The following is a 24,637-nucleotide window of genomic DNA, read 5'->3' as shown; positions in this document are numbered from 1 at the left end:
TAGTTTGCTGGTTTGATAATTTATCTTTTTCTTAGATACACATTTTGACATGGGATATTCTTTGTCTAAACGTGTATGCACAGTTCATCCTGTGTATAATACTTGCTAATGTTTGGCCAAACTACTGATAGATGGGGACATACCTTGACTATAGTCTTTCTCAATTGAAAGATGGATTTTCTTTATCCATTGGCCAGTTATCTGCTCAGCACCTACCATGTGGTGCTTAGCACTCTGGGTACAAGAGGAATTTAAAATTCGTTCATTCAGTACATAGTTGTTGCACCTACTATGTGCAGACATCCAACTGGGCCCTGAGGGTACAGCAGGGGTCACATAATATGATCCCTGCCTTCCTGGGGCTTATGTTCTCATGGAGAAGAGAGAGGTTAAGTGAGTCAGAAATAGAGTAAGCTGATTACAGGTAAGGAAAATTGCCATGAGAAAAGGAGGCACCATGAGGGAGGGCAGACCTGGAGGATGGGAAGGAACCAGCAGTAGTAGAAGGTTCTTGGGAGAGGGGACCGGAGAGAGAGAGACTCTATCATGGGAAAGAGCTTGACGTTATCTTCTGGGAACATGAGAAGGCCGTGGATTTCAGGGTAGTGAGGAGGAGAGAAAACTATAGGAAGTGGGGTTAGAGTGAGAAAAGCAAACCTCAGACCACACAAGGTCCCAGAGACTATAGTCAAATGCTGGCATTTTACTTCGGATCCAGTGATCCTGGGAACAGGGGTGTTAGGCAGAGAAGATAACGCTCTAATTTCCTTTTTTATTCCTGAAAACCTGGCAGCTTTGTGAAAGTGAACCAAAAGGCACAAAACATGGGGTAGGCTGAGAGGGGTGAGCCAGACCATGACAAGGTGTGGGGGGAAAGACAGGAGCTTTTATAGACATGGAAATGGAGAAGAGAGATGACCCGAGATGCATTTCAGAAGTAGAGGCAACAGACGTGCTGATGGCTCCATCGCACCATAGGACGGGGTGGGAGGAAGGATCATGGGGGTTGTGCTGGGGACACCATGGGCAGAACTTTGCAGGAGGAAGTCAGAGTGTATTTGGAGTAGCAGAGTACATTTCAGACCCTCCACCTGTGTGCAGTATCCCCTAGGGAACAGTGTGAATCAGGTGGTAAGTCTCAGCACTGCAGGAGTCAAGGTGAGCAGCTGTGGCTCCAGGAGGTCAGAGGGAAAAAGAGAGTTCTATGCAGAGGAGAGCTGGGTGCTGTCCTGGGCTTGAGAGAGGGCTGGGATGTTTGAATGGCAACATGCAGCCCTGAGATCCAGAATTGAGCCAAGGCTCTGAGGGATGCACACACTATGTCCAGCCTGGCAAGAATGGATGTTAGGAGAGGTTAAGGTTACTTGCCTGTTATCCCTCTTCTCCTTTCCCTAGTTTAAGTGTTAAATCCGTAGTGTTCCTAGGAACCCTAATGAGAGACTCGGGTAGCCCCCTGGGCCCTCTCGCATCATCGACACTGGGTTGAGATGTCTTTCAGTGTTGCGTAGGGGAGTCCCATAACCCTGATGTTCTCCCGTCCACCTTGCACACAATTCCATGTCCACTTCTGTCACCTGCATTTATATATTTACATTTATTTCTCACTTAGGTTTTATGGCAGGCACACAAAGAAACCCTCAGATGTCTCAATATGGACCTCAGCAGACAGGACCATCCATGTCGCCTCATCCTTCTCCTGGAGGCCAGATGCACCCTGGAATCAGTAGCTTTCAGCAGAGTAACTCAAGTGGAACTTACGGTCCACAGATGAGCCAGTATGGACCACAAGGTAAAGAAAAGTTTCTCCAGAATGCACTCAGTAGGTTGTAGAAATTTTGTTACTATGTGAGTCCTTTCAAGACCTCAATGTTATAAACATCTCTTAAGATCCCATTGTTACCTGACAGATCTGTGAGGTTAATGCAAACCACAGCCCTTTGGTTTCCCATAGTGATGGGAAGAATAATTATAGCAACTATTCATTAAGCATTCATGCATCAGACACTCTGGTAAGTGCTCTTCATACATGTGTTATTAATAATGAAGGAGTGAACCCTTGTTTCTGTGATGTAGCTGTAAATGCTTATTGAGAAAGCAGCACAGGCCTTGACCTCAAGAAGTTTGATTCAAAACTTAGGTTATTCTGTTGAGTCCTGATTCTGCCCCTCCCTCTCTGTAATTACCTTTGTAACAATGTGCTCCCTACTCAGAAGGATTGCATCCTATTACTTTTCCTCCTAATCTGTCCCCAAAGTGCTCTCTCAGGTAAATAATAGTTCTAATTTTCACAGTCATTGCCAGTTTTACTCTTAGAAGACAGGACAAAGCCTGAAATGGACATGTCTTTCAAAAAGGAAGATAAGGCATGCGTAGAAAAACAAGTGGAACCATGCCCAAAATGCCCCATTTACATTCTGCCTTCCTGGACATTGATGTCTGTTTTGTCTTACATGTGCAGAATCCTTTCAGCAAGGTTTTTAACCTGATACATATTTTTTTCTAAGTCACTTGTAGCAATACGGCATTTGAATTTAGCACCTTTATATTTTGTTTATTTAAATTAGACATTAATGGATAATTTAGAATGAGCTAATCTGGCACAATTCCCAGAGTCTCCTCACTTCTGAAAATACCAGGAATGTTCCAAGTGAAGGCAGTGCCTCTAGGACACTAGTACAGTGTTCACCGCGCCTCCACAGCCAAACCAGGCCCCTGACTCACTAAAGCGGTAATGTTTCTCCCATCCAAGTGCTAGCCAGCCCGACCCTGCTTAGCTTCCGAGATCGGATGCGTTCAGGGTGGTATGGCCATAGACAAGCCTTAATATTTCTTAGACTGTCCATCTGGAAAACGTGCTGTGCTGATGCCCTTCGAGCCTCTGCAGCCACAGAAGTACCTGCAAGGCCAGACGATTCTTTAAGGAGGAGGCCAGGTGCCATCTCAGCTTTTTACCTGGTATTTCTCAGGAAAGCTGTCCTTACCTCACAGTTTGAAAATTCTCTTGTTTTCTGAAGATCTCTTTCTGAAGGATTTTAAACACCCTCAGTACTATCAGTGTAGCACCATCACCTCACCTTATGTTGCCCTGTTATTTTGTATTCCAACTGTTTGTGTTGTTGGGAAACTGTATTAGAACACCCAAAACAAATGTTTCCCATGGCCCTTTCTGCCTCTGTCCATGAGCATGTAGTGAGAGTGATATAAACGTGGGTTTGACTTGATTCCCTACCTGCCATGCCATCAGTAGATTCTGTGTTATTAATTCCTATAAAAGCTCTAGGAATTTAAGGTCCTGGTTGACAGCCAGGGTCTGCCTAGTTCCCCATCAGCCAAGATAGTTGTGACATGTAGCAGTTTGTTGCTGAGCTAGGGCAGGACGTGCCAACTCAGCTGCGAGAGTGCCTGCTTGCCCTCTGTGCCACTCAGTGGGCATCTTCAAAACTGGGGGGACTTTGACGATCTGGAAAGGACAAAAACTATAGTGAAAATTGGGAAAGCAGCTTATAAGTTGTGACATGCACAGAATATGTGAACTTTTACTTAGAATGTAACTGGAGACAAGGCCAGGGCCTTATTCTCAGAGTTAGGGGTGGCTAGGGCCTGGGACTTACCAATGCCATTCCAAGGGTTTCATGTATATAATCTTGAAAACTGGCCACTCTACTCTGAAATACTCTTGCAATCTTACCCTCTGCTGCTCTCAAATAAGGGAAGGTGGGAAGGCAGAGCCTTGGACTATCTGATGAGTCTTGTGTGAATGGCTAATAAAGCGCTCATACTTTAGGAGTTAGCTAATAACACAGAAGGTAATTTCCATAAAATGGGTTTATCCTCTGAATAAAACCCTCAGTTTTCTGGAATCGTTGAATAGTAAGATTCTTAATTTAATAGCACTGCTCCTGTGAGAGTTCTCACCCAACCTTGTATGCCTTTGGAAAATTGCTTACTCTCCGGGGTTTACTTTTTCTATAGAAAATGAGAAAATTAGATTGTGTTACCTTGAAAGTTGCTTCTAATTCTAATGTTCTGAGTCTAAATTTTGCTTTGACTCCAGCACCTTTTTACATTAATGTGGCCCACTGGATCCACTGCATAACAGTTTGGATATATAGTCAAGATGGTTGTTGTTTGGGAATTTTTTGAGGTATGAATACTAAGTTTAGGTTGGACAGTTTAAACTAAGGCTGACAGTTTCCACATGTGGCATGTTCTAACTTTGCGCCCTAGGCAGTGTTCTTCCAGGTGGCATCTCCGGCATACTCTTTGCTCCCCCCACCCCCTGGGCTTCTTGACTGGCTCCCGAAGCGTGGACTGAAAAATCCATTTTCTGGTGCTCTCGGTTCAAATCAGAATTGTTTGCTTTCCTCCTTGTATTCCCCCTGTCCTCACCGAACAAATGACAGGAAATGACAATTATAACTTGTATTACTCAATCCAAGAAATATTCTTACCTTTACCTTTCTCTCTTGATTGATCCTTTTAAACAGAGACCCAAATGAAGTATTTTTTTTTCTTTCTCTTGATTAACTACTCAAATTATTAGTAGAATATTCAGCTTCCATCTTTGTTACAGGTTTTGATGTCTGGAAAGAATCAGTTGTGCAGAGATCCACAGAGTCGTCGTTATATCTTCTCTGTTTCTAGCTAGATGGCTTTCTTCTGTGTTAATGTTTTTAAGAGATCTCGGGGGAAGATACTTTACAGTCTCTTTTTGCTAAACCTTTTTGTTGTCAGGAATAGCTTCTTCAAAATTATTAGTAACAGCAGCCAACATTTATTAAACACTACTGAGTCCTGGACTTGGTGTTTTTCATATATTAATTCATTTAATCCTCACAACATGCCATGTTATAGGTACCACTATTATTCCACTTGATAGACGAAGAAACTGAAGCATGCACCTCATAAACACCTTTGCCCAGGGTACACAGTGGTCATACTGGGATTCAAATTCAGGTATACTTTCCCATTTTTCTTCATTAACAGGAAACCTGTAATGTCATCCCATTTTGCAAATGAGGAGGTTAAGTAATTTACCCACAGTCCCACAGCTGGTCAGTGCAGAGCCAGGGTTCAAACCGAGAAGGACTTCAGAGGCCACTCACAGAGTGCCTGCTGTGTCATTTTGCATGACTTAGATACACTCCTTCCTGCTGGTTCCTTCAGTGAGCTGCTGGAGAGACAGAAGACAGACTATGAGCCTTCAAGAAGCTTTGGGGAATATAGGCTTGAGATACACAAAAAATACTAGAGATTAAGAAACAGATTCCTATTAAGAGGAAATTTTTTAATGTATATTAATACTATAAATTATTAAATATACAGATGGGATGAAGCCAGTCTAAATGTGCAAAAATGTTTAATTGCAGTGTATTTTATGAAATAGTGCTTTTCTACCTTCAAGCAGACACGTATAAAATAACTCCCCTTACAAAGTGTTTGCAAGTAGAGAGGGCCAGAGAGACTTGGCTGTAATAAATAAAAAGGAATTCTTTAATTGCTGTGTTAATTATTAATAAATGAATTTGTATGTGGAAAAGGGAGCCAAAATCCATTTCATCTTCATAGCCTTTCTATTTCCTAAGGACAGACACTTTCTTGTTCGTATGTTCTCTAGGAACAGTGTCTGTCACAGACTGTCCACAGATATTTTTAGCATATTTGTCACTAATTGCAAAAAGTGAGGGCCTAGCCTTAGTTGTGGAAGGAATTAGGAGTATTTTCTTGGGCACCTGATAGGAGTTCTGAGCCATGATTCCCCGCTAGGTGTCACTCCCTGTGTGAGTGTCTGGGGCCCCCATGTACAGCTATAGACATTGCACACCAACTCAGCCTTGGTTTTATGCCTTAATTTGTATAGTTGTCTTAGGAAGCAGGGAGCTTAGAAGAAGATGAATCTGACTAGCCTTTATTCCTAAAGTACTTTGTCAGAGGTGCTTTTCAGAAGGGTTTAGAAATTCCCTCTAAAATAAATCAGATCCCAGTGGAACTCTTCCTTCTCCTTCATTCATTAAAAGTCGGCAATGGCAAACTTTAAATGATACCTAGTTGAAATGAATGCAGCTCCAAAATAGTGAATTGCACATTAATAATCTTACAAGTGTTTCAAGTCAAGAGGAAGAACATATAAATGTCAACCAGTTGGCAGCCCACCAGCTACTGCAGAGAGCCTTTTAGGCCATGGCAGCCTTGGGGTCACCACAACCCACAATTTTAGTCCCCACTCTTGCTCTTAAATTAAGCTGAATTCAGCCTCTCTTCTACAGAAGTGAGATGTGTCTGCCACATGGATTTATTCCCTCCCCCCACCCCCGTGGACAGTGCTGCTAATTGGAGATCTTGTTCTTTGGCTTTCCAGAGGCTGGTTTGTGTGCAGGTCAGTCCTGCATCAGTTTCACTCATTTCTCTCCTGAAACAGGTTACAGTGCTCTTGATCATTTACTTCATCCTGTTACGTTAACTTGATTTTTTCGTTAAATGGACAGTGCTAGGGATAAGTATTAATTCCATAGTCTGTAAGGCTTTGTTCAAAAATTTCTAAATCTTTATCTTGCTCATAGTAGGAAAAAACAAATTGTAGCAGATCATATTATAACCAAAGGTGATTAATGGCCTCATCTTTTGATGCTCAAATTTAGCCTTCAAGTTATAAGGTTTAAGCTTGAATTTTTCTTAGCCGACTGATAATCATTTTGACTTGACAAAAACCTGAGAATTAGGCAAGAAGTAAGGAAAATTTAAAGTACAAATCAACTTCACAGTAAGAAAGAAAAAACATACAGCAACATGAATTTTGACTAGTGTGAAGATAATTATTTCACTTTACTTATTAAAATCAACAGCACCTGGGGTGCCAGTGTCCCCTCCCCTCGCGGTCATCCTGTGAACTTGGACCGCCGGCCTGGATCAGAACAGTTGATGGCGGTGTAGAAACGCAGGATGTGGACAGGCTGCTTGACTTACGTCTCAGCAAGCTGCCTTTTCCTGAGGCTCACAGCTCTGCCATTTTTTTAATTGCTTGTTTTAAAAGAAATGACTAGTGTTCAATTCTGTAAGCGTTGGCACCACCGGTCCTTTCTGAAGGCTTCCTGCACCTGCCGTCAGGTGAAGCAGATCAGAGCCCTCCCTGCAGGGGGCGCTGTTCCCCCGCCATCCGCGGGTGTGCACAGGGCGCAGCAGCTCTGAGCCCAGGGAGGACGCAGGTGCTCAGGCACCTGTGACCACAGTGACTCTGAGAATCCTTCCTTCCTTACCATAGGGCTTTTACTGTTTTATGCCGAATTTGGCTACTGAATTAAGATAATTTTACATTTTTTTAGGTCAGTAGTTACTTTTTCTTATGCTTTACTCTGAAATAGATTTGAATATCTGTGCATATTGAAAGTAAAAGGAGACTCATGATACAATATACAGTAAAAAAGAATTTTGCTAGTGGAAAGTTATCTTATTAACATTGGAGCAGCTTCTGTCTGTTCCTTGACAGATTCTAATCATTGTTAGCGTCCAACAATAGTTACTGTGGATATTTTTTCCCCACAGCAACCACAGGAGATAGAGAGTTTTATATTATACCCTTTGTGCAGATGAGGAAACTGAACATCGTGGTGACCAGTGTCTTTGTGAAGGTCACACACAGGCAAACGTTTATGCCCCTGCTCCTTGAGAACCTGTGCTCCTCTCTTCTCTCCTTGCTCTGAAGTCAGAACCAGCATCCGACTTGCCCATATGTTCCTGGGCCTGGGTGTATGTCAGCCTTGATGGTGGTGGTGGAGAGGCGCCGACATGCCACACAGCTCCCTCTCCACGGCACCTCTCCTCAGTCACCCTCTCAGGGGAGCCTGCCCTTTCCACACTGTCCAAGCTCTCCCTGCTTGGCACTGCATGGCATGGTCTAGATTTATCTATTGACCTATCTCCTGCCACCAGAGTGGAAGCTCTCTGCCTTTGCTCACTACTGCATCATCAGCAATGAGCACGGAGCGGGCACAAAAGAGGCTCTTAAAAACTATTTCCTGAATGGATGGAGACAGTATTCCAGAGATTCAGATCCAGTGCTCCCTCTTGATGCTGCTTTGATGCTTGATGCTTCTTAGGTTGACTACTCAATGCTTAAGAATTATCTTTGGGAGATGGCACTAAGGATTGTTGTTGTCTATTTCTCTCTGTGCCTTTATATTTTCTGTATTGAGCTTGCATCACTGTATAATTACATTTTAAAGGAGTTAATTTTTATAACATAATGGGAGAAAGCTACCAAAAGTGAAACATTCAAGTCATACTGTAAGGTAATGAATCTTTCCATTTCTTTTACAAGCTTTATATAATACTGTATTGCTTTTGCATTTCGAATACTTTTTAAAATGCATGTTGACCTGGGAAAAAATGTGGTGCCTCATGTATCAGTTCAAAAGATAAATTATCTCAATTTTCACAAATAGTAGGGTTTACTGCAACTTGGGGTAAGTGCACTTTCATGTTGAATCTGTGGTCTTCTTAGCTACTCAGTTTCTGTCCTAAATCTGTGCCTGAAAGCATAGCACCATGTGATCATTCTGATTAGAAAAGTAGCATTGGAAGAAGATTTTTGAAATACAACTTTTTTACACAGCAAATATCTTATTTAGATGAAAAATGCTCTCAAAATCATTTGTCATTAGGAAAATGAAAATTAAAGCCACAACAGTATCCACAACACAGCTACTGGAATGGCTGATATTTTTTAAAAATTTGCAATATCAAGGATGTACAGTAGAGCACTTGGAACTCTCATATGTATCGTAGTAGAGTTTCTTACAAAGTTAAAAATGCACTTAATGTACAAAGTAGCAGTCATCCCTAGAGTTTACCAAGAGAGATGAAACATATCCACTGGGAGACCTGTGTGCAAATGTCAGCAGCTTCAGTCACGATTGCCAGAAACAGGGACAGCCCACATGTCCCCAGAAAATGGAATACTGCTCGGCAGCAGAAGGGAGCAAACTCCTGATATGCACAGCATTATGGGTGAATTTCAGAAGCACAATACCGAGTGAAAGGAGCTAGACCCAGTATTGTATGAGTCACTTTACATGACATCCTGGGGAAAGCAACACTGTAGGAACAGAAATCAGACCAGTGGCTGCCAGGGCTGGGGACAAGATTGACCACCAGACGGCAACTCTTTGTCCTGATAGAAATATCCTCGCCATGTCTTAGCTGTGCTGGTGGTCATAGGGCATGTATGCATGCTAATGCATAGAAATTCTACCTCAATAAACATGACAGATGTAGTAGTAAATGTGTGTAGTAGATAACCATAAAAAGTGCTGATTTAAACCTAATTCACAAATGTGTTCATCATAATATATAGCTAATTATTCATTTTTTTCAAGTGTCTGTTCTGTGATTTGTGCACCATTTTACCCTCCACAGCAAAGGGAAATAATATAGGACCTTGCATGCAGTACTTGTTCCTAAGTCATTGTTGGATGGTTGAAACCAAGAAGCAAAATAAGTGGAAACATTTAATAATTCCATAGAAGCCGTAACCTTGGAATATTAATATTAACTAGCAAATTTTAAAATTGCGGAGTCAGGTATAGAATTATTTGTGATCCTCCTAAAATAATGCTGGGGGTGTGAATAGAGTGTAGCTCCTGCTTCCGTTATCTGGTGCTTGAATACAGCTCCCGGTAAGTTAAAATCTGAATTCATTTGGGGACCAATTTTCCAAAGCTGGTGTGCCAAGATGAACCCACTTGAAAACTGTGGGCTCTTGGACTTGGCTGCAAGGCCTGTCCAGCTGAGGTGGGCTGGCCTAGCATCTGCTGCCTTCATTGTGCTTAATGCTGGACCCATCTGTTTTCTGTCAGAGCCAGTGCCAACAAATTACTAATCTATTAGAGAAACATGGAAATAAGATTGCACTCCTCATTCCTGGCTTTTCCTCTCATATTTTGCTTGGCTTACATATTTGGTTTTTATTTATTTTGGGGAGAAAGATACATTATTGAGTAGGCAAAGTGAGGGGGGTGTGAATCATTTTTTACTCCTACACATTTTTAAAAGATTATGGAAAAAAGATTGTATTAGTGATTATTGATAATATTATTGTTGATGATCATGGTGATAGCTATAATTTATTAGGTAATTCTATGCTTGGCACTGTACTAGTCACTTTCTGCCTATTGCCTGTTAATATTGTTACTTTATCTGTCAAAACTCATGTTCCAAGAGGTTAAATAAGTTGTCCAAGGTCGTTCCCCTAGAAAGTGTCAGAACCCAGTATCAAATCCAGTTTCTATAGCCTGTGCTTTGTCTGTTGCTGCCTCTTAAGCCGTTTAAAGCCTTTAGAAACCATTTTTATCCAGGCATGTGAGTTTAATGAGGAAAGTCTTTTAAGTTTCAAGGAGAAGGAAAGGGAACTTTGTATTTCTTCCACCAAACAGAGGCCTCTATAATTAGAACATACTCTCTTGACATGTGCTTTTGAGTGCCAGTTTGTGAAATCAGCCCAACTGATTGAGGGAAAATAAGACTAGGAGCCCAGCTTTCAATGGGCCTTTCTAAGCACGAGTGCACGCATGCGTGTGGGTGTGCGTGGTGGTTGTGCTCTGATGCATATTCTCCCGGATTGCAGAACGCTTCCTGCTGTGCAATGAAGACCAGCTGTGGAACTGAGCAATGCTACTGAAACAGAGCTCTTCTCTTCTTATCACATAAAATGAATGAGAAAGATAGAAGACGGGGACAGGGGTACTGAACATCTCAGGTGTTTTCCTTTGTGGTTACTAAAATACAGCCCCTGATTGGCAGTTAAACCCAAGGTGCAGGAACCCAGAGGGACAATATTTCTCTGTTCCAAGTATGAGCAGCATTCTGCTTCAACTGTTAAGCAGGATTTAGCAAAACCAAGGACCTTCCTCTTATATCAAGTGCATTATGGGCTTAGTCTGCAATAACCATGTAAATGCTTGTTTTCTGAAACAAGATTAAAAGTGTCATTGCATTTCCTTCGAAAGCAAAGGGTACATATGTTTTCACTGAATAAAGTTTCTTACCAAATAAGTTACTTACCAAGTGTTGAGGGAGGGAGAGTGGAAACTAGCTACAGAGGAACAGGAAGAATATGTGGATTAATTTCATTTGCGTTCAAGCTACAAATGAGTTTATTTTTAATAAAAGCAAGAGCCAGGGAAGAGCACTGTATCTCACTGATGTTATCAGACAGTCTGGAGGGAAGGGCTGAGAGAGGACAGGGTGGCGAGGGGTAAGCCTTCATCCTGCCACAGAGCAGAGTTCTGAGGACTGTGCTCTGGGAAAGCACAGGAAGAGGGGAACACAGCATCTTGTCCACTGCTCTGTGACCCCCCCCCATCCAGTGTGAGCATAAGGCGCCCTTTCCTCTGAGATGGTGCCATGGGAAAGTATTTGGGAATCTTCCATGTGGTCCCGTGGGACACATGAGCAGCTTCAGAGCAGCCTCAGAACTTTTTATAAAGAACTTAAAAATTGATAAACAGTGAATGTTTGTTTACCTTTTGTGTTATGTAAGTGGCTCAGTCATGTCCGACTCTTTGCGACCCCGTGGACCCACCAGGCTCCTCTGTCCATGGAATTCTCCAGGCAAGAATACTGGAGTGGGTTGCCATTCTGTTCTCCAGGGGATTTTCCCAACCCAGGGATCTAACCCAGGTCTCCAGATAGATTCTTTACCATCTGAATCACCAGTGTTTACTTACAAACAATATCAGGTTGATTATTTCTGCAGTGGCAGGGTATCTTCTTGAAAATACGGTTTATAGTTGAGGTGCTGCTGTAAAACACTGACTTGCATGCAACTCAGGGGCACCTGATGTGATTTGTATTGAACTTCTGCTGTCCCTTCTCCCTTTGACTTTCCTGCCCATTCCATCTCCTCAGATGGCCAGTGCCTTGCTCTGTTGTTCCTCTCCAGCCCTTGGACTTCCAGGAATACCCAGGGGAAAGTAGCTGCCACCTTTAACAGGTCACTTTCTGTGCTGATGGAGCACTTTCTTAAGGAGCTTGTCCCAAGACTGGTCTGTCACAGGGCTCAGCAGCCTGTGGCCACTCTGGCCAGCCACTGTGTTTGTAAATAAAGTTTTATTGGAACACAGATGCTCTGATTTATGTGTGTGTCACCTCTGGCCACATCAAGGCGGCAATGGCGGTTTAGTTTTGACAGAGATCATCCAGCCCACAAAGCCTAAAATACTCTTCAGCGAGTAATACACTTCATGGACAGCCATGTGAGAGAGTTCACGGGCAGCACCTAACAAAGAGCTGACATCAGTCACTGTTGAAAACTCTGGGCTTCTTACAGATTTGTAGGTGCCCTTAAGAAAACCTGCTTTCACGATTGGGACCATGCTGTAAAGTCGGTGCGGTTTTCTGTTAAGTATTTGAGAGGCCATTTGGGTGCAGCTAGCGGAATAGGGTATTCAGACCACGGCTTTGAGGCCTGTTAGCCACATGACCTTGGGTCAGGTCACTCTGCATATCGCCTCAGGCTCCTCCTCCCTGAAGTGAGGACGCCAGTGACTGGGCTCTCTTAAGTTTGACATAAGGATGAGAGGAGGTAATGCAAAGAACTTGGAGCTGAGGTTAGCACACAGGAAACATGAATTGCTGGCTTTTATTGTTGTTGCTGATCTAACCCAGTTTCTGCTGGAAAAAGCTGAAGAAGCCCCTCCTCACCTTCAGAATACGCTCCAGGCTGGGAGGCCTGGTGAGCGCCCCCCCCCCCCCCCCCCCACAGTCGCGCCAGCTCAGCGGCGCCTTGCTCTCAAGTTCGCTCTTGCTGTCAGCGCTGTTGTTCACTGCCTCACCCACAGGGGCTCTCTGTCCTCTTCTGCGTTATTCTCATCCCACCAACCACTTCTGTACCCGTATTTGAGACACTTTACACATATTACATCATTTAATCCTAACAGCAACTCTTCAAGTAGACCGAAATAAAGAGGATCCTCTTTTTTAAAAGAAAGAGAATGAAACCAAGAAAAATTAAAACAACTTACCTAAGATCCATGGTTGGTATATTCACAGAGTTTTCACTCAGCCCCAGTTCTCCCAGATCCCAGAGCCTGCCCCACACGGATTCTTGGGTCAAGACCCAACATGGTTTTTCAAAGACCTTCACTCAGCGCCGCCCCCCTCCACAGATGACCCCCTGTATCCCTACCCTACAAGGACTTACTCTTCTTTCTCTTACACGTTTTACAGTGCATTATCTTTTCTGTTTTTGCTTTTGTATTTTTTCTTGTCTTTCCCCTGCTGCTTCACCTTGTGTATACATACACACACACACACACACACACACACTCTCACACTCACACTCTTATGCTGTGAACTTGAGTATAGGAATTGCATTGTATTTAACCTTACATCCCTTGTGCCTAGAACAGTTACGTTATGTAGATGAGATTCTTCCAGGAAGTGGTAAGGACAGATGGAGAAACACTAATCCATACTCTCCAAACCCTTCTCCTTTTACATATGTTTCATTTCCACAGTCACTTATTGGGAGGTAGCATATTTTATTGGTTAATTACATTGGTTCCATAATCATTTGGCTTGAGCTTGAATCCTAACCTACTAGCTCTTGATTTTCTTCTTTTGTCAATACGGTCATGGTCGTGTCCATATTTCATATAGTTATTGGAGGAATGAATGAAATCATAGGTGCAAAACACTTAACCTGATATCTCACACATAGTGTGTGTGGTTCAGCAGTTATTGTTATCTAAGTGGCATTATACATGCCTTCAATTTACTTGACTGTAATTTATGTACCCTCAACCAAAATAAAAGGTGTGGAAGGAGAGAGAAAACAAAACTATTGAACTAGTCCAGGCCATCTACTCCAGGAGGATGTGCCCCATGTGAGCAGAGATGGGGGGTGACATTGCAGACGTTTATCTCAGTCTCAGACCCCGCCTGCTTCCTGTAGTGCCACCACCCTGCTTTGCTGAGTGCCATGCTTGTGCTTAAAACTTACTTATAAGACATGGTGCCGGGTACAACCCAACCACTTTATCTGGTGCTCAAGCCAAAAAGAAAAAATGTCTCTAGACACCAGAGAAATGCCGACTGGGTTGGACTAATTGTAGGTTTCCACATGACCCCTCCTGTGGGGTTTTGAAGGCTAATTTTGATCATATGTGCATGTTTCCTTACACCTTCTGAACACTTTATTGTCATGTGATAGTGGAGAAGGCAATGGCACCCCGCTCGAGTACTCTTGCCTCGCAAATCCCATGGACGGAGGAGCCTGGTAGGCTGCAGTCCATGGGGTTGTGAAGAGTCTGACACGACTGAGCGACTTCACTTTCACTTTTCACTTTCATGCATTGAAGAAGGAAATGGCAACCCACTCCTGTGTTCTTGCCTGGAGAATCCCAGGGACGGGGGAGCCTGGTGGGCTGCTGTCTATGGGGTGGCACAGAGTCGGACACGACTGAAGCCACTTAGCAGCAGCAGCAGTGATGTACTGGTGCAATCTCAGATTGGAGTACACCTAGGGACTGGGGGCTAAAATAATTATTTTGCTTGAATTTTGATAATAGCATGAGGTGTTGAATGAGCTGAAGCACCACTCAGCACTCCGTCTGTATCTGTGCAGAGATGGTTTCAGAGGTCAGCCTGGATTTCTCTCCATGTTTCAGTGTCCTGTGTGGCTCTTTGCCTTTGGAATGTACAGAGATCATGTGTTTTGAGACATCCAACCTCATCAGCACCAAAGGGGAAGGGTTAATGAGGATAATGACTAATATTCTGTGTTGATCACATCGTTGGACCAAAAGTACTTCCAGTGAATGTTTTCACAAGTTCAGATATTAAGAACAAGGCTCTAATTTGTGTTTGATTTTTGTTTAGGTAACTACTCCAGACCCCCAACATACAGTGGGGTGCCCAGTGCAAGCTACAGCGGCCCAGGGCCCAGCATGGGCGTCAATGCCAACAGCCAGATGCATGGACAAGGGCCAAGCCAGCCATGTGGTGCCGTGCCCCTGGGACGAGTGCCATCCGCAGGCATGCAGAACAGACCATTTCCTGGAAACATGAGCAGCATGACCCCCAGTTCTCCTGGCATGTCTCAGCAGGGGGGGCCAGGAATGGGGCCACCAATGCCAACCGTGAACCGTAAGGCACAGGAGGCAGCTGCTGCAGTGATGCAGGCCGCTGCGAACTCGGCGCAAAGCAGGTATGCCGTCGGGCGGGCAGTCTGCACAGACATGTGCACACGCGCGCGCGCGGAGCCAGAATTGGTCATCCCGTCAGTGGGGGTGGAGAGCAGCAGAGGGCCACTGTGCTTGGCCTCCCCTTTTGTGTTACATGTTCTCTATCAGAGAGGCCAGAGAAGTAAATGATAGACTGTGTTCTACAAGACATGGAGGAAGGAATCCGTCAGTTACAGGAGGTTATTTGAAATGGCTGAGAAGAGTCACTGCACCTAGCCACCCAAAGCCAGTGGTGCAGGGTGCCTCTGTGGCTCCATTTAACACAGTGAAGCTTAGGCAGGAGGGTGTAAAGCCTAGAAACTGGCCCAAATCTAAACATTCAAAAAGAATGCCTCCCTTTTTTGTTTTTAACCTCACTGTAGAAATCCTTATGAAATAGGAACTTTGTATGTGCACATATGTGTATTGTGTGTGTTTGTCTAAATGTATACGTGTGAGATTTATTGCTTCATGTTCTTATGTTGTACTTTTATTTTTCTGGGCATATGTCTCTCTCTGTCCAAACCAAAAGGCAGTTAGCAAAATAATGATTGTATTTCTGAACGTTTAAGTTGATAGAGCAAGGCTTTAGCCTCAATTATTTACTTGTTTTTAATCCTGAAAAAAGTCTTGAAGTAAATACTTGACCTGTTTTAAAATAATTGAATTAAAAGTTCATGAGGCAAAGTGACTATGTTTTAAAAGACTCAAATGAAAAAAATGTTTCAATTTTGTTTAACATATGTTAAGATGTTGAAAACAAAGGACACTGAAAGATATGCAGTCCATAGGGTCGCAGAGTCAGACATGACTGAGCGACTGAACAATATGGTATCTTCAGGAGGAAAAATAGAAGATTCTCATTTTGTCAAGGTGGAATAAGAGCTTGTGTGTGTGTGTGTGTGTGTGTGTGTGTGTGTGTAAATGTATCCTTTTGTTACTTTTCCTCTGAAGCTGCTATTTGAGAATGTTAGGGACCCTTCCAGTCTCACTATTTGCTCTACAAAATAATAAATTTCCTTTGAGGAATCAAAATGAAAGTTAGGTTCTCTCTCTTACCCCTTCCCCCCACCTCTCTCACTCTTACCCATGTTACAGTGACTTAGAATCTTCTGAACCCCAGCACCATACCTCTGAACTGAACTTATGCAGGCTGCAGAGAGAACATTTTAATATACCTGTCTGTGAGGACTGGTTGGGCCCATCCAGTTGAAGTTCTAATTTAGGTTTAAATGAATTGTCCATTGTCACAACTTAAAAAATACACAAGTTATTTCCTTTTTAAGGAGAAAATATTTGATTGCATATGACATGAAGCCTTGAGTAGTGAGCTGGGAAGACAATAACTGTAGAGATTAAGACATAGTTGTTTGATGAAAAAGCTTTGCTGTGTTCCCTTTCTGAATCAGTTTATATATAATTTTATATAAATTAATATACAAGTATACATCCAAGCATTTTCAGTTTCTTTTTCTAATCAATAGACCATTCCAAAGTCTTGCCTTCATGTTCCGCCCATCAGATCTCTAATATGGAGTATCAGGCCACCCTCTATAAGCCACCACACCTTGGTGTGGAGATAACGTAATGGACAGGGGGATTCATACTTGTCTACAGAACAAATCCAAAGAAGCTGTTCTTCTGTTCTACTTTAGGCCACCATACATTAGGTCGCCTGCTTATCCCAGCCAGTCTGGGGCTGGCGGACGCCCCATGTTTTCTTCCCAGCACCCCAACTATGGCAACTCTCAGGCTCCCATGATGCACCAGCCTGACCAGTACGGGTAGGTAGCCACACACCCTGACTTGCTGCGGGACCTGGGCATTTGTTTAAACTGTTAATGAACATGCCATCTGGCTGCAAAAGGAACACCCAAAGCAGGAGCGTGAAAGACCTAAGAGAAGATCCATCTCAGAGGGGGTTGTCTTTTATTTTTGTTTGTTTTGGGTTTTTGTTTGTTTTGTTCTGTTTCGTTTTTTCATTCTCCCCGGCAGTACTGTGGTAGTTTGGTAGAGACCTGCATGTTGTCCCACCCACCCACCCACCCACCCCCCGATTCTGTCTCTGCATGGCTTCGGCATGGCTTCTTTCCTTCATGCCTGAGAGGGAAACAAAAACTTTTATCCGTGTAAAAGTAATGAAGTCACCTGCTCTGGCGTCATGTCCCCCACCGTTGTTGTCGTGTTGTCTAGGTGTGTTGTGCAGCACTGTATCATGACCATGTTAGTGTCATTCCTGCCACAACAGCGACCTGCTCCCACACACCCCCTGAATTCAGAGAGCAGCAGGCTCATTGACGAGAGCCCCACGCAGGAGGCAGGGCTGAGGTTATTAATAGGACTTGGGAGGGTCTAGTGACATCACTGAGCAAACATCTGTATCAAAGATTTCTATTCTTTCCTTCTCCCAAGGAGGATTAGAATATCAAAGTCACTGGGAAAATAAAACCAAATAATCCAACACAGGATTTTTTTCCCCAAACACAGTGTTGCCATGTTATTATCAGTTTCAACACAGGAATTACATACAGCAACAAAAAGTATCTCTCTTCTTTCCTGCTACAAAACTGTAATATCAGGCTGTCACTGTCTTTAGGTTAGTAAATAATCTTAAAGTATATTATTATTGTGTGTTTAAGCAAAAATATTGTTAGTGATCTTATTTAACATATAGTAATGATAAGATTATCTCGTGTAGATTGATTTGTGTTCAGGAGCTGCTTTCAGTAGAAAGATAAAACATTTTTGTAAAATAAAAAACAGGGAACAATCAACTAACTTTGTTTAAAGACTGAACTTACATAATTGTGTTTCACTACTCATTATGAATGTATGACGCAGCTTTTTAATAGCTTTATATTCTATACATCTATTAGGCAACAAGTGCAAATGATAATTTTGCCACTGAAAGTTCTAGATCCTGTAAACATGGTCCTAATTGTCACAACAAATAAAGACGTCTGTAAACATAATCCTAAAATTGAAATAAGTATGGAATGAGGTAAACACTTATTTTGGAGAAATTGCCTTTCGTCTTTTTTCCTTTCTTGTGCTACATTCAAGCTCACTTCCTGAGTTGGTAGGAAGATAAGAGGGGAGAAAAGCATTTATCATCAGCTGCTAATCCATAGGCTATGTCCTTTACCAACTCAGGAGTCCTATTTAGACCCACAAAGCTAGTTTGGCTGGGTCTTGCCAAGCCACATTAAGCAGCTGTGTAAAATGAATTTAAATGGCATGCATCAGAGTAAAATCTCTTCCACTGGGGCAGAAAATCAATGTTCGCCAACCAGCACGAGAAGATCAGATCTGCATTTCAGCCAGCAGCATCCAGATAGCTTCCTCAGAATTCAGCACCTCCTCCTTAATTAAAAATAAGGAAAAGAAAGATGTTGGCGTGAGTCTGTAAATTGTATGAAACCCACTTGGCAAAGGCTCATCCTTGCAGCCCCATTCCTATTAGCTCTGAATTTTGCCATTTGTGTTTACACTATTCTTTCTGAAAAAGAAAGTTTTATTTCTATTTTAAATCTTCCTTCCTTTGCAATAACCTGTAACCTGTTGTGCCCTCCCTTTTTTTTAAAGCAGAAGCTTGAATGTGAGAAAGCATGTGTAGTACATGTTTCAGCGCTGGTGGTTAGGAAATTTGATTTTCAGCATTGTTTTTGCTTTACCTAACACCTCCTCACAGCAAATTGTGTTTTTGCTTTTGTTTTCTTTCCTCATGGATATAGCTCTGTGAGGTTAAAGTTAGGTTGGCAACTTGAAAAAGCAGTTCGCTAAATGCCAGATTTTAGGGAAGAAATAGCTCAAATCTTTCAAAAACATAGTATTCAGAATTTGTTATAATGTCTTCTTTCTCAAGTCAGAATCCCGAAGGGCCTAGAGCCTATGAGGGAATCTGAGAAAGACAGATTAGTGATGAAGGGAGGGAGTGAGCATGAGAGAGAGAGAGTGTGTATGTGTGTGCATTTAGAGACAGAAAGCTAACTGCAAAAATGAAGGATTATGGCAATTATGCTTTAGAGTTTCTCAACTAGTTGGATATAAGATAGTTTAGAGGAAAAAAAAACAGATTTAACTAGTTTTACTATTTCCTTTCTTAAGAGTGACACTGAATAAGTTAAGGAACATATGGATGAATCAATTTTTGTCACCTTTTTAGTGAAGGACTCCCTCATTCTGATTTTCAGACAATTTACAATAGAATGTTATGAATCTTACTGTTCAGTTACTAGATTAGCTGCATAGTACTAGCCAGTAAGTTGAAATGAACAGTTTGTATGTAATATCTGTCCAGGCTACCCGCCCCCATACACACTTGATATACTTTTTACTCAGTTTTAAAACATTTCTAGATACTGTTCTGTTCTTTTGAAGCCATGAGAAGCAGAGAGTAGGAAATACGAGTTGTCATACTAAAAGCCTAGTCAGAGCTGGCAGATGACGTTCATATCCATTCCAATTCTGACGGCAGTGTGTAGCATCACTTTGGAAGAATTCTGAGACATTGTCAAAGCGCCGGCGAGCCCAAGTTGGCCAGCAGTTTAGGAAAGATGTTGACTTACTGCTTGTAAAGAAGCATGTCCATGAATCCCAAGCTGTAACATAGTCCTTCACATTTGTTGAATAATTGACCTCTGTGCTTAGCACACATATACACACATGTGAAATCAATTTTCCTCAGTCATTTAGTGTGTTTTACTTTCATTCATTCCTTCTAGGTGCCACCCACCTGGTATTGTCCAACAACTGACATTTTTGCTCAGTACAGCTGATGTGTGAATTTGGATATTTCAGCATTATCCAGACTTTTTTTTTTTTCCCTAGAAATGAGCTCCAAGGAATATGCATGACTTCAGTGAATTTACAGAAGGCCTGGCAAGCCCTAGATCTTTAGGCCATGGTAGATTTTTATTCCTTGAAGTCAGCCAGCCAGAGCACCTCCTGTAGCTCAACCTTAATCAAGTCTCTAGTGTCTTGAGATGGTCTGTGTCAAAGTCCTGGCACAGAACTTTAGAGTAGTAATATTTTCATCAGAATTGATTCCAAGAGGATATAGAGATTCACTTGTACAATAACAGAATTTTAGAGCTGGAAGGACTTTAGATGTCATCCAGTCTGTACCCCTCAGTTTTATGATGAAGGAAACCAAGACCTACAACATTACTGCCATGGTTATTTAGTTACAGGAAGGGCAAAGCAGACCCCAGGGCCAGTTTCCTGGGCCTGCTGCTCTTCCTGCTACTTAGTACTGTCTCTTTAGATATTCTTTTAAAAAAAAAAAAAAAAAAAGCTCTCTTTATTTTAGTTCTCTGTTATATCCAAAGGCAGATCTACTATTAGAAAGCAGATATTCATCAGTGTCTTACTGGTGACCCAGCTTTATGTGTCGAGGTGTGGACTACTTGTCTTCATCAGAGGCTCTGTTGTGCCTGGAAGGAAAGCAGTGCTCTGCTGCTCCCCACACAGACTCCCTGCGTGTCACAGGGAGTTTGTTTCTGGAGCCACATACTTCATGAGATGGAGTGACAGTTTACTTGGTGGCACACAGTTGGGCTTGAATTTCTATCCTTTTCACCCTTTGATTGCTGCCAATTACACTTTAACATTTTGCATTTATTCTTGAGACTGGAGTGTAGCTGTTGAAGAATTCTGAGCCATGCAAGAATAGAAACAGAAGTTGACATTTTTACGAATGCATACATTTTCATGATGCTGTTACAAGCCATATCTGTCATCCTTTTCTGTCCCTGAGAAACTCCCCAGTGGACTAACTGAATATCAGATGGAGGAAAACTCGCAGACTGCTTAGTTTTGTTTTGTTTTGTTTTAAAAAGGGAGCAAAAATGAGTCAGTTTGAAAAGTCTCATTTCTCCTGTCTAGAAGGAATTGTTATTCTGGATATCACAACCCTGAATCTGGAGACCTACATTTTAATTCTTTCTTAAGTCATACTGAAAGATCAGATAACTGAAATTTAAATGCTTTTGCTTTTAGTAAAGTAGGAGATTAGAGATTTTAATTAATACTGTTCTTCAGTCTTAGCCTCTCTTTAACAAGGTGAATAAATTTCATTAAGTCTTGGTAGCTGGATCAGTAGCAACCTAACTATTGGTGTTGGCACGGCTGACTGTTCTGTGAGAGTCTCAGCAGTGGTTTCTCTGCTTGGAAATGGCACACACACACACCCAGGCGGCTTGGTGTGTCCTCGTGGGCCTCCGTAGGCGCTTATGTCTGTCTTCTGTGCATGTGCACACACGCACATGCACACACCTTCCAGCAACTATTCTTTAGTGAGGTGTATTTATCATTCATTTTCCCTGTTGCTATTTGCCAGCAAGGCACTTTTTCTCTATTATTTCCTTGAAGCCAGTGTGATGCAGTTCTGCTGATGGGCAAGGAGCCACTGATGTGGAAACATAGTAATGGAGATAGTGCATTAATGTGTCAAAGAGAAGGGGAAGAAACGTATGTGTGTCAGGCCCCAGCTATATTGGGCTTGAAGAGCTCTGAGTGATTTGTGTTAACTAAGAATTTAGCCCTTTGGATTTTGGCCAATTAGGTTTTAAAGTAATAGCTATGATCTGAAAAGCCATGTTATTGAAAGACAAAGCAAAAAGATTTCAAAGACTTAAATAGAGTTTTAATTTTTGCAATTAAATATAAGCCTTTGCTTTAACACTTAAACATGCTTTCATTTTTAGCTCCTTTTTTCTTTCAAAATTCAGAATTTGAATGAATATTACTATGTTGGTATTTTAAGATTATGATTTCAAACAAATCTTTCAGTTTCGGAATAACTATGGCAGCCATAAACTACATTTATTAATCTTCAAATTAAAAAAAAAATAGTAAAACACAGTTTTTAAAAGACCAAGATCTCATTAAAGTTTAATGAGACCCAAGGAATCAAAGTATGAAATGTTCAGCAAACCTTTTAATAGATTAGAGTCTGTGAAGTTCCTTAAATGACTGGATATTATCTAGAGAGATTTTTAAATAAAAACACACACCCTCACCCCAGTCTCACATCAGTGAGGCTTGGGAGCCTGTTTATTGTTGTAAACTGGGGGGTCCTGGTGTGGGGACCAGCACAGTTCTGGGGCCTCCGTTAGAAATTCTTGCAGCTGAAGAGCCCTAATGAAAAACACAGAGGGAGGAGACAGGACAAGCCCCAGCTCAGATGACCTGTGCTTTGTACCTTGTAGACACTGGCTGAAGACAAACCTGGACCAGATCTGGGGACACTACGTAGAATTCGGAGAGACTGATGTTTAAATAGACCTGATACCTTAACTCAGGCTTAGGCAATCTTTTGTCTCATTTTCTATCTCTGAGTATCCTCTCAGATAACAGTAGCTTCCTGATACTCTGATATTCCAAGCTCCCCTCCATACCTAGACCTGCTTTCTCAGAAGGTCTCCTGTCCGTGTCCCAGTCTGAACCTCTTACAGGGTGCCATCCTTGCTGCCTAAGCGAGCTCACAGTGGCATGTGTATTGGATTGGGCTCTTACTAACCAGATGGCTCTCCCGTCGGTGGAGCTCATGCCCCTCTTCACTCATCCAGGCAACTTGGCTTCGTGTCTGACCTCATGGGCTTCATGACATCTCTGCCTCCACATACCACATACTTACACCAGACAAACAGATTAGCATATCTGGAATCAGCACTGCAGTCCACCCTTGAAAAATTCAGCAATAGAGCCCTGTCAGTCCCAGCTATTCAGAGTTGTTCATGTGCGGCTGTTGAGTGATCGCTAATATGTCAGGTAGTACTGCTGGCCTCAGCCCCAACCTGCAGGGCTCTCAGGCTGAAACCCAGAAGTGTCAAGTGGTTGCCAGCCTGAAATCTCATAACCTCAACAGAGTTTTGGACTGAAGGCAACAGGAAGAGTTTATAAGTGATGAAGAAGATGTGATCCAGTCTGGGGCAGGGGAGGTGTCGCGGGTGACTATGTGAAGATCATAGGTGGAGAGGAGGCTGGATTCTCTGACAGCTCAGAGCACCTCTCAGCTGGTAGCAGCGAGGCTGTGGGAGCAACTCCCTGTGGCTGTCCCGATCTTGACCTTCATTCTTATTTTGAGCTCCATTTCCATTGTACAGATTAAAATACCCAACCGTAAGGTGATGCCATTGGTAAAGAATCTGCCTCCCATTGCAGGAGATGCAAGAGACACGAATTCAATCCCTGGATTGGGAAGATCTCCTGGAATATGAATGGCAGCCCACTCCAGTGGGAATTTTTCTTGCCTGAAAAATTCCATGGGCAAGAGGAGCCTGACAGACTACAGTTCATGGAGTCACAAAGAGTCAGACATGATTGAGCACACATAAGATTTTGTCCCTTGTTAACTCTTACTGGAATGGTTTTGACTGTTAAAAACCTACCGGGAGGAACTTGCTGGATCCTGCCTCTCCTGCTTCTTTGAGCAGGTGGGACAGACATAAAGAACTATAGTTGTGCTCAGCTGCCCCTAATTTTGAATAGTGTTTCACCCAAACAAATTAAGTAACTTTGTAGTATTGATATGTTTCCTGACACCGCAGCCCTGGATAAGTGCATTCCTCCTTAGAGGCTTTTAGTGTTGCTGTAGTAAAGCATATGAAATGCGTATCTCAGGACTCAAACTCTGTTTTTCAGCCAACAGACTGATCCACTAGAGTCTAAGAAGTCTAAGCATGGTTCACTGGGGTGTAAGAAGTCTAAGAATGGTCCATTAGGGTCTAAGAAGTCTTAAGAATGGCCTGTTAGGGTCTAAAAAGTCTGAATATGCATGAGATTTGTGCCCTCTTGGTTGTTCCCTCCCAAAACGGTACACGGGTCAGCTCGTTTCCGGCTACTAATTGGCTCCTCAGTACCTGTCATGCTGGTTTGCTCCCTGTTTACGAGATTCCCGTACCTCCAAGGAGACCCATTCCTGTGTCAGCTCGCTCTCCCTTATGGCTTGTACACATGCAGGGCGTGTCTTGGTATGAGGCTGGGAACTCGTGTCACTGACAAAGAATAGTCCCCTTTATAAGTCATTGGAGATCTTGAATGGTATTATGATCTCAAGATAAACTTTCTTAAAACAAAGATCTTGAATATCATGCCAGTTAGAACGGGGCACTTTTTTCTTTCTATGGGGAACATCAGTGGTAACTCATTTTTTCTTTCACAAGGTTCAACGGATCCCATTTTTACCAGACAAGGGAACTGTGCACCAGTTATGGCTTATTAGAGGCTGGTTAGAAGCCACAGGTGCCAGCATCCACAAAGGTCCGGGGTCACCTGTTGCTCCAGGAAAGACAGGTTTGGGGCCCAGTGCTGCCCCCTGTGGCTTTCTTAACACCCTGCACTTCAGTTCAGTTCAGTCCAGTCACTTAGTCGTGTCCAACTCTTTGTGACCCCATGGACTGCAGCATGTCAGGCCA

General features: G+C 42.6%; 1 protein-coding gene across 8 annotated transcripts in view; it reads left to right on the top strand.

The window, feature by feature from the left end:
• The window catches only part of ARID1B (AT-rich interaction domain 1B), a 429,234-nt gene that overhangs the window by 349,262 nt on the left and 55,335 nt on the right, over positions 1 to 24,637 (top strand). For 4 of the 8 annotated variants that reach the window (XM_025294976.3, XM_025294977.3, XM_025294979.3 and 1 more), the window contains 3 exons: positions 1,610 to 1,789; positions 14,875 to 15,202; positions 16,874 to 17,002. In XM_025294976.3, the coding sequence (XP_025150761.3) occupies positions 1,610 to 1,789; positions 14,875 to 15,202; positions 16,874 to 17,002 (637 nt within the window). The remainder of the gene's footprint in view (positions 1 to 1,609; positions 1,790 to 14,874; positions 15,203 to 16,873; positions 17,003 to 24,637) is intronic. The other 4 variants (XM_025294982.3, XM_025294980.3, XM_025294978.3 and 1 more) reach the window with 2 other exon arrangements.

Source organism: Bubalus bubalis, chromosome 10 (genome assembly GCF_019923935.1).
Source record: "Bubalus bubalis isolate 160015118507 breed Murrah chromosome 10, NDDB_SH_1, whole genome shotgun sequence".
Lineage (NCBI taxonomy): Eukaryota > Metazoa > Chordata > Mammalia > Artiodactyla > Bovidae > Bubalus > Bubalus bubalis.
This window is presented reverse-complemented; position numbering and strand designations above follow the sequence as displayed.